At 47.9% G+C, this 12,454-nt stretch overlaps 2 protein-coding genes and 1 long non-coding RNA gene across 8 annotated transcripts in view; 2 read left to right on the forward strand and 1 right to left on the reverse strand.

Annotated features, from left to right (window-relative positions):
• Positions 1 to 324: 324 nt before the first annotated feature.
• Positions 325 to 9,560, forward strand: ARTN (artemin). 4 transcript variants are annotated; one of them, XM_078392806.1, is made up of 6 exons: positions 325 to 508; positions 1,082 to 1,239; positions 1,455 to 1,590; positions 5,986 to 6,076; positions 6,670 to 6,859; positions 7,688 to 9,560. In XM_078392806.1, exons 1-6 carry the CDS (start codon positions 465 to 467, stop codon positions 8,107 to 8,109), a joined length of 1,041 nt encoding a protein of 346 aa, XP_078248932.1. In that variant the 5' UTR covers positions 325 to 464; the 3' UTR covers positions 8,110 to 9,560. The 4 variants fall into 4 exon arrangements, with proteins under 4 accessions (XP_078248932.1, XP_020638895.3, XP_072853621.2 ...); XM_020783236.3 differs by lacking the exon at positions 325 to 508 and having other exon boundaries at positions 718 to 1,239; XM_072997520.2 differs by lacking the exon at positions 325 to 508 and having other exon boundaries at positions 718 to 1,239; positions 5,986 to 6,064.
• LOC140706615 (uncharacterized) lies at positions 8,476 to 11,280 on the reverse strand. The gene is made up of 2 exons (XR_012086364.2): positions 11,029 to 11,280; positions 8,476 to 8,961 (listed from the first exon to the last, which is right to left on the reverse strand). It is a non-coding gene; the product is annotated as an uncharacterized LOC140706615 (long non-coding RNA).
• Positions 11,281 to 11,483: 203 nt separating this feature from the next.
• Positions 11,484 to 12,454, forward strand: part of IPO13 (importin 13) — a 54,811-nt gene continuing 53,840 nt past the window's right edge. For 2 of the 3 annotated variants that reach the window (XM_020783233.3, XM_072997516.2), the window contains exon 1: positions 11,594 to 12,303. In XM_020783233.3, the coding sequence (XP_020638892.3) occupies positions 12,232 to 12,303 (72 nt within the window). In that variant the 5' untranslated portion in view covers positions 11,594 to 12,231. Of the gene's footprint in view, positions 12,304 to 12,454 lie in introns of all 3 variants that reach the window. The other variant, XM_020783234.3, reaches the window with a different exon arrangement.

Consider the following 12,454-nt stretch of genomic DNA (forward strand, 5'->3'; position numbering starts at 1 on the left):
GGATTATTCACTTCGATTAAATAGGTCTTCAAGGTGCTGGTGTGAGCCAGTCTTCCTCAACCTCTAAATGCGTTGGAGTACAGCTCTCACCACCCCCAGTGGCCATGCTGATTTTGGCAGAGTGCTTGGGGGTTGTATCTGGAGGGTACACAGTTGAAGAAGGGTGATGTAGTCTTTCCTTGGGAGTAATTCCATTCTCTCTCAGAATCCATTCCTCACTTTGCTTGTAGCTTGTTTGTAACGTCTCTTTATTCCAGTGGAGCTGAGGCATGCCAACGGGGATTAACAGCTCCCCTTGTTTCCTGCGAGCCTTCAGATGGCTCTCCCTGTTTCCAGTGGGCATTCTTGTCACTAATGTAAATCCGCACGAACTCACCCACCCGCGGTTTCCCTGCTAATCTGCCCAGAGAGAGAGACCATTGCACGCATTCTTTCTTTCTCTTTGTGCTGCGCCCAATCCTGCCATGTGCGCCCCATCGGCCACCGCCACTTCTCTCTCGGCACCGAGGTAGGGAGGATTGGGGATCGCGGGTCAAGGCGTGTGGCGCTGCTTGGCTGGGTTCAAAATGTTCCCTGCACGGAGAGTCCAAGAACTCGGCACCCCCAGGTGGCGTCAAGTGGGCGGCGTCTGTGTCGATTTCGCTTGGCCCCGCCAGGGAAGGCGGCGGCGGCGGCGGCAAAAAAAGGAGTTTGGGGTGGGGGAGGACGAGAAAGGACCCGGGATCTGGAGGGTGACTGTCCCATCCGCGGATCTGTCTCTCGGGCCGAACCCAGCCCCGCCCCGCCTTGGGGATCAGGTGACAGCGGCGGCTGGAATTTGATACCGCCAGAGTCTGTCCGGAGCGGAGATGGAGCCGGTGCTGTTCTCCCTCCCAGAGGCCGCTTGCCCCAGAGTCCTGCCGGCCGCAGGTCCAAGTCCTGCCGCCGACGGCGGCGGCTGCTACTGCGCGCCCCCTTGGCTCCTTCCCTTGCCGCGTGCGGTGAGTCCGGCCCGGCGTGGATGGGGATCACTGGATCGGGGCTGCCCGCCCGACTCTGACCAGGACTTGGTCAGCCGCTCTAACCCGATCTTTCCCCGCAGGGGGGCGCTGAGCCAGCCGGGCACCTGTTGGCCATGTGGACGACGTGAGTATCGGGCGCCCGAGGGAGCGATCCCGGCAGGGCCGGGCCATGGCCCCCGGGGCCGGCTGAGCGCAAGAGCCTCCGAAGAGCCGCCGCCGCCGCCGCCGCCTCCGGGAGGTAAGACAGGGAAGGGGCTGATGATCGGCAGATCCCGAGGGAAGTGAAGGCTGGGGAGGTGCGCTCGAATGTGTTTCTGTCCCAGGATCCGTCCCAAAGGGGAGAGAAACGATCTGGCAGAGGGAACGGGCCGCCCTCCATAGTCGTTCCGGGAGGGGGGGTGAATTCCCTATCGCTTAAAGCTGGCCACCAGTGACCGTGTATCTTTGGCGCAGGGAGCGGATTCGATGCCCTGGAAGGGCCGGTACCCGGGGGCAGAGGGAGGCGTTTCCCGGCCCGGATCCTCGGAGCATGGTCCCGGCAAAGCTGCGCCCAACAAGAGGCGCCCAGTCTGCCGAGACGGAGCGCACGGTGAGTGGTGAGGCGGATTGGAAAGTGGGAGGTGGGGCGACAGAGGAGGCAGCATGGCAGATGCGAGTGGCCGGGGGTTGGTGCGGAGTAAGAAGTAGTTCGGCTGACTTGGGGGGCGGGTTGGCGGCGTTGGTTCTCCCCCACGGGCGGGACGAAGTACTGTACTGCGGAGCGAGCCTCCGGTGTCTTCATTCCGGAGGCAAATTCACATCTTAGGCGCGCTCTTACCTCGGGTTCCCTTCACTTTAGCGAGGTCTCCCTCCGGTCACGTCTGGCTGTCGATTCCTGTTTAGATGATAAACCAGAGAGAGAAACCTGGAAGTTGGTGGTGCGTGTAAGGAACTAGGGTTGGGAGATGTACAGACTCCTGTGTGTAAAGAACTGTACATCTTGGCTGGGTCCTTTCCCAAAATCAGCTTCTCCTCTTGCCCTGATGAGAAAGGGATGTTCAGTGGTCTTCTGGAACATCTCTAGTAGCTCATCTGGATTTATTTAAAACTCATGGTGCTTCCAGCTCAGGCCTATAATGAGGCCATATTTTCTTATGGATTATAGGCACACCAAACAGCTTTCAGACATGTTCCACAGATTTCCAGAGAGAACTAAAGAATTGCAGGAGGTTCTTGACATCTCCAGACCTTGATTAATGCTGAGTCTGGAGTCCTCTGCACACCTACTTAGGAGTTACCATCACTGAACATAGCAGGACTTAGCCTTGGGTAAACATGCCCCATAATGCAGTGAAAATGTGTTGTCCAGTTCCCATTACCACTGGAGTAAACTGTCCCACTCTACTTTACTGCTTGGCACCCATCCTAGAATGGCTTTTGTGTAGCTCCATAGCCCAAATGTACCTGTGATTCTTGTTTGGAGTAAAGTGGCATTATGTTGCAGTTTCTTCTCTACCCTGCTGTCTTACTGATTCTCGTGGCTCCTGTTTATGGGATTTTGGGGTGCATTAATTTAAAACAAATTAGACTACTTCACAAATGGATTTGTGTCTAGAGATGAGTCTCCAAAATGCAGGAATTGATTGATGCATCTAGCCACTAAAGGGCCTCATAGCATAGTCATGATGTTTTATGGAGTAAGCAGGATGCATACATAGTGAGAGAAGATTAGATGCAAATGTGAATTGGCTGTTCACCAACTTCAAATAAGGCTTTGCTGGTAACATCTCTTGATTTTGGAAAATAAACATCCATCTTCAAAGTAACTTCCTTCAGAAATTCCTGCAATTCTGCAATGGCTGCATTACAGTTGCCATGTCACTTATTAGGACAGCTCAAGGCACCATAAATAGATGACTTTCTCCTCCTATCTTTTATATATTCATCCTCCGGGGAGGCTTGAGGAACTTGTAATAGCCTGAGGTACCACTATCCTTGCATTGACTCAGAGAAAGCTTCATAATCTGTGAGTGATGATGTCAGCACTGCATGTTTCTTCCTTACTGTTCATTTGTTGGTGTAAATGCCTGTGATGAACAGAATCAATGGCTCTGTTTGCTATGCCTACTAATTTGGCTCTCACAGCACCCATCCTGAACATCCCTTCCTGATCACTGAATGTTGGCACCACCAGTCTCTTAGAACTTAAGAGAAAACAGCTATGTGGCAGAGCTGGAAAAGGTATCACATGACTTGCCCTTGCCAGTTGTGCTAGCACATACCTGGTACCTGTCTTCAGTAGTGAGTCTAAAAGGACACCTCTGGGCTTTCTTGTCCAACTTCACTCTTCAAAGTAAAAAAAAATGAACCAACTTACTCTTCCTAAGGAAGCTTGTTCTTAGCTTCTTTGGATTTTTCTGGGAATTGAATTCAGATCTAGTTCTTCATTAATAATTGTGCAAAGCACAATAGTGATGTCAAACCAATTGGTGTGTGTGTGATATTCAGGGCAAGCATAGTTTTCCCACCCAAAGTTCTTGAAAAAGTGGGAAATTGTCTGAAGCCACTACAATTGTTGCTTGAAGTTCATGACTCCCACAAACTCTACAATCCATATGGTTATTACTCTGTATTGATATGAAATATATGAACACCAATCTCTATTGTGCATTAGTTTCTGTATGGCTGGGGACCTTGCAAGCTTTTTTGCATGTAGATCTGCTGAGTGGCAGATCAAGAAAGTCAAGAGACATTTGAATTGTGGCACTCAGTGGCACCTATTGGAATATGTCTGGTTTCAGGACCCAAATGGGAAGTTTTTTAAAAAAAATGTGAGATAAGACATTCCATGTGCTACAGCAGGGATGGGAAAGCTTTTTCTGAAGCTGTATACTGAAGCTGTATACCCTTGGGGGTGCAGTGTGTTGGAGGCCTTGTGCTGATGGTGTGTCTGAAGTCAATAGGGTTATAGGTTTATAGCAAAAAGTAGGTGGTCCATTTCCTTGTCTTTCTCCCAACCCTTTCCTAGAGGACCCTTGGAAAAAAGACAGATTGTTCTTGCAGGGGCTCTTGAAACTAGGCTGAGAACCTCCTAAGGCCAAACTTCCCACCTTTTGTACAGGTTGATGCTCAGAACACGTTCCTTTCTCTGCAGTCAGTGTGTGACTAAAGGACAGACAAGGGCATCCTAGACTTAAGGCCAGGATATCAATATCTTTTTTTCACAGCCATCTGTAAAAAAATATGAAGGCATCTTGTGCCTTTGGGTTCCTCTCTGTGAGGATCAAGATTCCTGTCTCATCCACTGATGTAACATGTTTCATGATCTATGTGTGGGTCATATAAGAAGCTGTAAAATCCTGGTTCTGTGTTGCCATCTTGCGGGGGGCTGAGAAAGTGCATCTCTGCACACACACACAAGGAGGGATTCCTGCTGTTCCCCTATACAGTATAAGAATGTGGAGATCAAAGGCAGGCGAAACTGAAGGACAATTTGCAAGGAGTAAGCAACCTTCACAAGGGAGGATCATGAGGCAACAAAAGCAGTTTGTTGTATTTTCTGTGGACTTCTGCTTTCAGTCTCTGCACATGGTCTTTGTAAGTGCTGTTTATAGTAAGTATGCCAGGGAGCTGTCCCTGTGGCTGCTGGTCAGAGGATGCTGTGAGGATGGGAAGTGTCCCAGATACTTTGCAGGGCTTCACAGCATGAAATCTCTAACACAGAGACATCCCCTTTCTTAGGCAACTAGAAAGGATACAGAGGAAATATTCACTGCGAATATGGGAGGGCAAAAGAGAGAGAGGTGGATGGACTGAATAGACAGAAAAAACTGACAATGAACATTAACACATGAAGGTAGCTGAAGAATGGGAATGATTTAAGTACTTAGTCATGAGGCAAGGGTCTTTGTGCTCTAAGACATCATGACTTCATTTGGCATATTATGTATATAATTATTTATGATGCTGTAAGGGTCTTCCCTTGTTTTCAAAGTGCAAGAGAACAGGCCCCTGCCCTGAAGCTCTTACAGTCTAAATGGGGGAAACAAACATACCTCAGAGGAAGCAGAAATGGGGGGGGGGGCAGAATCATCTGCAAAATAGGTGTGTGTGTGTGTGTGTGTGTGTGTGTGTGTGTGTGTGTGTGTGTGTGTGTGTGTGTGTGTGTGTGTGTGTGTGCGCGCGCGCGCGCGCGCACGTGCTGAAACCAACCAATCATTTTGACTGCATCCTGTGACCATGAGTTCCCATATGGATATACTACTTCTCATAAATGCTTCTTCTAGTAGCAAGCCTTGAGGCAGGCACTTCAAACCCCTGAAGTGCTAGTATGTCTATTGCCGTAAGTGTGAATCACTGCAAAGTCTTCAAAGATTAAACTTCCACAAGTTGCATCCTGTCAGAGTTGGAGCTCTTTCGGAAATCCTTTTGTTCCAGGGATGTCTAGTCACCCTACAGATATACTCCCTAGGGTGATGTTCATCTTCTCTCTTGTAAAATACCTGCTTGTTGTGGATGCTGATGCCAGAGAAATTGCTGATTTTCTCTCCCCAGCCCCATCCTGTCACCCACACAGAGCTATAGAAATGCCTCATATCCTCAGGCCCATTCCTGATGTAGTCACATCCCAAAACAAGCTCATATATCACATTCCAAAATATAAAATAGCTGGGATAAAAAAACTATACAGAGCTTTGAGAAATTAATTTTTGAATAAATATTCCCAGAGTCTTCCTGCTAATAAGATTACTGCTCATGTATACTGGGGCATTCTGGGAGTTTTATTTTTTTAAGTAACATTCTCAAGCTCTAGTCTTCAGTGGGTAATCAAGGATGCCTTTATTTATTTGGACTTTATAATTTATCCAGAGAATCTTGGTGTGCTGAGAGGTGCAGAGCTGGGCACAGTGGATGAGTTACCTAGTAAGTTACAGGAGCAGAAGTTAGGCTATGCAAGCCAGAAAATGGGTTTTGGTTCCTGAACAATGTTTTGTGTTGCAGGTAGGATGGAGTGGAGAGTGGAGGGGCCAAGGCACAGAGCAGACAGATCTTCCTCCACCTACAGGAATCCCCCTGTTCAACAGGTACAACATAGGGTGAGTCGGCCTTGCCAGTGGTTCCTCTTGACATGAGCTTCGTAGGTATAGAGACAATGGATGGGTACAGAAACTTTCACCAAAGGGAGAAGATCCCACCTCTCTCCAATGAATGAAAAATGGAATGTCCCCCCCCCCCACACACACATTTACAGGTTGCTCTCCTGGTTCTTTACTTTCTATTGTTAGCCCAACCTTTCTCCTCTTAGGAGCTTTGAGTGGTTCCATTGCACATGGCAGTTGTCTTACAGATCTGCCAGTACATTGCTTATATGCTGCTATATGTAGTGAACTCAGGCATATCTATTTTGCTGCATCTGTATGTGGCTCTTCCTTCTCACTGGATGTACACGTGATGAAACAGACTCCTTGGAATTCTCATTTCTTCACATGACAGGGTACGTGGCTGACATGGATTTGGGGAGACAGACATAATGCTCATGGAAGATTATTGTATAAAAATATATCAGTAATTCTGAGACTCTAGCAGGTCACATTGCCCATTTATTTGACTTTCATTTGTTTCTCAGGGGGGCCTCCTAAACTTTGTTTCTGAGCATGCTGACAGGAATGTGACATCATCTTTTTCCTAGGAGCGGGGCTTTTGGAATGCAATCACTCTGCTGTCACTGTTTGCTGGGGCAGTCATGGCAACACCACAGACCTGGCATCATAACCAGACATTGGGATCAACCTCTGGAAGTCTGGGCACTGCTAGTCCAGCCCCTGTGGAGGAAAACAGCAGGGAAGCACCATCACAGAGCGCATGGAGCTACTGGCTTGGTAGGAACCTGGCACATCCCTGGTGAAAGGGGGGAGTCATGATCATTTCATTTTTGGATCTTCAGCTCTCCCTCAATGTTCACCCAATGGTCTCCATCTTGCCTTCTCCCATGTGCTTTAGTTAAGTGATTTTCTAAGTAGTAATATAGGTGCCACTGATAGCATACACAAGCAGCTTAAGTGGAACACAAGATTTTCATAACAGTTGCTAAGATATTTTTTTTTCTTTCAGTCCCCATTATCTCCTTCAGCCATGATACTCTGCTCCCTATTAACTCTACCTCCCCTGGATTCTCCATTTCTGACCTTGTGCTCACAGCTAGTAGTGACTTTGAACATTATTTTTACCTAATCACCACTTCCCTCTGTTCAACAGTTTACTGTAAATTGTAAAACAATTGAATAATTAAAAAAAATAAGAGGAATTATTGTTGCTCTGCTACTGCTGCTGCTACTACTGCACATATCATTTCATAGGGAAAAAGTGAGCTTTTATATCATGACAGCACTAAAGTTTTTTTTTAAAATAGAGCAATTATTGGGATATAAGATACAAAAGGCTGAGAACTACTTTTTTAGTTTAATGTTTCACTGCTCTTAAAGCAATTTATCCCACTCCTTGGAAACAGGTTTTCAACAATTTGCGGAATGGAAACCATCTATGTGAGTAGATACAGTGAGGGTAGAAGGGGCAGCTTTATCGTGTAGCCCAGCCCCATGTTCCCTCCCTTGTTTCATAGGGCCTAGCATTCTCCTGTGTCTTTCTTTTCTCCTTCAGAGAATGGCAAATCCCCCTCCCCCTGACTTGCCTCCTTCTTTTCCTTTTAGGCGAAAACGTGACTATACATGAATTGAGTGCATTGGAGCTACTCAGGGCCCAGCGCTCCCCATCCAGTTCCAGTAAGGCTAGGAAAGGATCCAGGAAGGCTGGGCGTGGAAGCCGGGGCCGCAACTGCCGCCTGCACAGCCTCATGGTGAAGGTGCGGGACCTGGGGCTTGGCTTTGAGTCCGATGAGATTGTAAAGTTCAAGTACTGCAGTGGGTCATGCCAGCATGCCCGTACCAACTATGACTTGACCTTGAGTAGCTTGCTACAGAAACATGCCATTGTGCCCGGGCCTCACGACCGCCCTTCCTCTCACCCCTGCTGCCGCCCCACCAAGTACGAAGACTTCTCCTTCATGGATGTTCGGCATGCATGGAAAACTGTGAGCCAAATCTTGGCAGCTGAGTGTGGTTGTGTGGGCTGAGAGGGCTGTCTGGTCAGGTCTCACAGTGTCACTGAGGTAACAGTTTTTTCCCGCTCATGTTGCTGGTGTGCCATGAGCTTTCCCTGTCTACGGCTCATGGAGAGAGGAGACATTCCGTCTCTGCAGGGACACTCTAGATGGGAGCAGCAAGGGAACAATATACAAGAGGGGAGTGTGGTATTCTCAGCACAGTTGAGCCCAGGACTTCCTCTACATATGTGAGGGACACTTTTATGGTGTACCCCCACCCTTGGATCTGCAAGAAGATGGCGAGACTAAACCCAGACTAACCTATGAGAGTAACAGAAGCTCATTCTGGTTGGATGTTTCTCCTGGTCAGTCAACAGTGTTGTGAACTTACTCACCTTTTGGGTCTCCACCTCCCAAACTTTAATCAAGAGATAAGGATAGGGATGTCAATTGAGAGACCTGTGGTGGTAATGGGTAGCTCCTTAAGTGCCCCTCCTTACCACGAGTCCTTCTTTGACCAGATTAAACACATAGGTTGCTTGATGGGGGTCGCTCAGCTCCATCGTTTGTGAAGGCCGTGTTCTCTCCATATCTCTTTTGCCCTAACAACTTGCTCTGATTCCATCAGAGAGCAAGTGTTTTGAGCATAAAGGCTAGTTTTGTAGTCTTTAGTAGGGGCTTCAGGATCAGCCTGCAAAAATTCCTTTGTACCTTCCCTCTGTCCTGGAGGCCCAGTTGTTCTTACTGCCATCAGTCCTGTACTAGACAATCGGGACACTTCTTGAGAATGAGAGCATATGTTTGGTTTTGTTCTGGGATTCTCTTCCTTCTAAGAACCTTCAACTGCTGGGAAACATCTCCTGGGGACTTTGCAGGTGGAATCTGGAGGACAGGATGGAAATAATGAAACACAGCTGATAAAGGGTACATTTCTGCTGCAATGTGAAGGCATCTGCAGCTAGAGAAGAGGCTTGTCCTATAAAGTAATGGTGGTGTTGACATCCAGGTTTGTGACATTTCTGAATGTACATACCAGCAATTGTTTGGAGTATGGCCACTGCACTTGTCAAGCTGGCTCTGGAAGCAGCAAGGGATCTTTGCCATTTCATGAGTCCTGTGTCAGCCAACACTTGGTACAGCAAGGCGAGGGGACTGCCCTACCCGACTAGTGACATTTTATAAACAAAGTTATTTATTCTCTAACTTATTTATTTATTTGTTTCCACCACACACACTCCTGGTGACACCTATTTATGATGCTGAGGACCAGGCCTGGGGTACCATTGAAAGCAGATGGTGATACTGTGCCCCAGCCTGTGGCCAGCTGTTCCTTCTATCTTTTCCCACTTGGTCTAAGCAAAGGCATTTCCTCTTCCTCCTTTCCTGATTTTATATTCTTTGCCCTTTATTTGCATTTGGATAAACTCTATTTTTGTACAGCAGCAACTTCCTGTAGCAATAAAGTCTTTTAAGGCAATGCAGAGCTGTCTTTGTGTATATATCCATCAGGAAGGAAGAGAAACAACAAATATGCATACCAATTCAATTCACGAATATCTTTCTAGCAGTAAATGTGCATCAGATGCTTGCTGAATGAAATATAGAAAAATATGGAAAACAAGGTAAAAAAAGACTCTAGAAAGCTTCCCTTCTCTGAAATGCTTAGAACATGTCATTTTATTCTCTTCTGACAATGTATGTACTGTTCCGTTTTGTCTTTGAACCCAGTTTTAAAGGTAGGGCTGTTGTATTTTTCCATTTCTAGGGGAGGTTACGTTGGCAGCAATAATTATGTTACTCAAAAGCAATGTTATGGTAGAGTCAGGGCTCACAGGGTTCATGTGCCAAGATGTTCCGATTAGCAAGACTAGAGACATCATCTGCCATCCCCTCAAACCTCCCTATTCTCCTTGAGCTTAACTTCAGTCCTCAGTAGTTTGGAAAGGTGTATGTTTCCTTAGCAACATGGTATTGTAATAAGTAATCCCTGTTATGACATCCCATTTTCCAGAAGTAGGTCTGCATTTAAAACAGGGTTTTCCTTCTTGGAGCTTAGGTTGAAGCAGCTTGGTCAGGGCAAGGGTAATAGGAGAGTGCCCCTGCCTTTATTTGAATAATAAACATGCTGTCTCCAAATCACTGCTTGGGTTCGGCTAGGAGTTTGCTGGTTAGAAGTCAGTACTACCATACTGTACTGCTCATACAAAAGACAGGATCCTCGGTTTCCAAAGGAGTAGCCATGTTATTGCAACAAAAGCAGTAAAAGTTTTGCAGCACCTTAAAGACTACCATGTTTACTATAGCATAACTTTTCATGCACTGGAATCATGCTGCTTACCTAACTGCTGGACTGATCCTGACCCTATGAGGCAAATTGTACGCTGCCCAAAATGTATTTTAGGTAAAGTTTGGAGTAGTATGATGTGTTACAGACTCAGGGACTCATGCCCATTCTCATCTATCTAAGCTCTCTAAGATCAAGAGGCTTAGACATGCCAAATGCAGCATAGGTACAGGCTGCTAGTTAAGTAAATGCTTTTCAGCTTCCTAATACATCTTTGGCTGGCTGTTACTGAAGAAATCTGATTTTAGTAAGTAGATATTAGACGTCTACATAAGCACACTGTACAAAATTTGGAGATTCATAAACAAGTGACCTAAAAAAATACAGAGAGTGCCAAAATGGCAATAATAATGCACAACTAAAATAACTAATAATTCACATTTTTAGTTATGCCGTTCAAGATATGTTACTAGGATTAGCTGCCTCACTCTGCCATTATGGTAGGGGGCAGTTGTGGTCATCACATAAAGAAAGGTGAGGTACAAATATTTAAAATAAATAAATAAATAAATAAATAAATAATTTCCTATATCTAGATATTCTACTATGCTACCCAAAGCTAAGGAGCGCTACTTTTTGGCTACTGCAACTCCCACATACTCTACCTTCATCGGACTCCGCTACTGAAGCGCGAGTTTCAGCATCTTGTCCTCGCCATCGCATGGGAGCCCCTGAGTTGAGTTTTGCCATTTTTCCCACCAGGGGGAGCGAGCGAGCCAGGGCTGGAGAGGGAGACTCCCGTAAACGTTTCTAGGCCTCGCCCCATTCGTAGCCATCTCTGTATCGCTCAGAACCACAACTCCCATGATCCCAGAAGGCAAGATTGGGCCTCAGAGGGAGAGGGTGTCCAACAGCGCCTGAAAGACAAGCGAACGAGCCGACAGGCGGGCCTTCGGCGTGCACAACTCGGTTTCGCGTGTGAGGCCCCTACGTTCACTCATCCGCTCTTTGGTTGCCCTGCTGGGTGCCCGGTCCAACTGTCAGTCAATTAGTTGGATAGAGCGCGCGCGGGGGGGGGGGGGGAGGCGAGGCGAGGCGGTTCGGTGGCGGTTGCCATCTCAGGCAGGGAGACCGACTGGCCGCGAGAGAGAGCTGAGCGCAGAGGCCATGTGAGTGGGGAGCAGGCAAGCGCCTTCCTCTCGCCTCCCCTCCCTCCGGCAAGCGATGGACAGGCACCTCCTCCGCCATTAAGGGCAGAAGGACAGTCAGACAGCTCTCTCTCCCCCCCCCCAACCCTTCCCTCCGCGTCGAATATTAGCGGCCGTTTATCAGGGTCCCTCCTCGAAGGTAGGGGCAGAAGTAGATGGCCAGAACGGAGGCAGGTCGTTTTAATTCAGCCCGAGTCTTGCCGGGAGCAGGCGGCGTATTTTGTCATCCTCTTTACCTGAAGGCAAGCAGGTAGAAACGGTGTCCCTCACCCCACAAGCACACAGCGCCCTAGGCCAAGTGGGAAGAGAGAGGCAGGCTTACGCTTCCCCTTATAGCAGAGAGAGAGAGACGGATCGACCCCTCTCCCTTTTAGAAAGGAACCTTTCGGGGAAGAATCAGGCCGGCTTCCCCTTTGAAAACCTCGGTTGACACGCTGCAAGCACCCTCCCTCCCCGAAGAAGACAGGCGAAGAAACCGTCCTTTCCCTCTTTTAGGGTCATCCTACTGCTCCCCTGGGGGTTGCTGGCTTTTTCTCTTCCTCTCTCTCCCCCCCCACTCCCTCCCCTCAAGATGCCGCTGCTCCTTCTGCCTGCCCTTCTGTAGCCTGAGCCCCAACGCAACTTGCCGGGTGAGGCTCAGACAGGGACCGCGCCGGTACCATGGAGCGTCGAGGGGAGCCTGCTCTCCAGCTCCAGCAGAACCTGGAATTCACCGTGGAGAATGTAGAAAAGGTGAGGGCTGTGCTGCCAGGATGGGGTGGATAAATGGGTGGTGGGGAGGAGTGGCCATCTGCACCTGCCAAAAATGCTTTGGGTTCATCACGCCTTGGTTGGAGCAAAAGGGAGTGTCTGATTTTATATTCCAGCATATTTTATGAGTTTC

This window comes from Pogona vitticeps, chromosome 4, assembly GCF_051106095.1.
Source record: "Pogona vitticeps strain Pit_001003342236 chromosome 4, PviZW2.1, whole genome shotgun sequence".
NCBI lineage: Eukaryota > Metazoa > Chordata > Lepidosauria > Squamata > Agamidae > Pogona > Pogona vitticeps.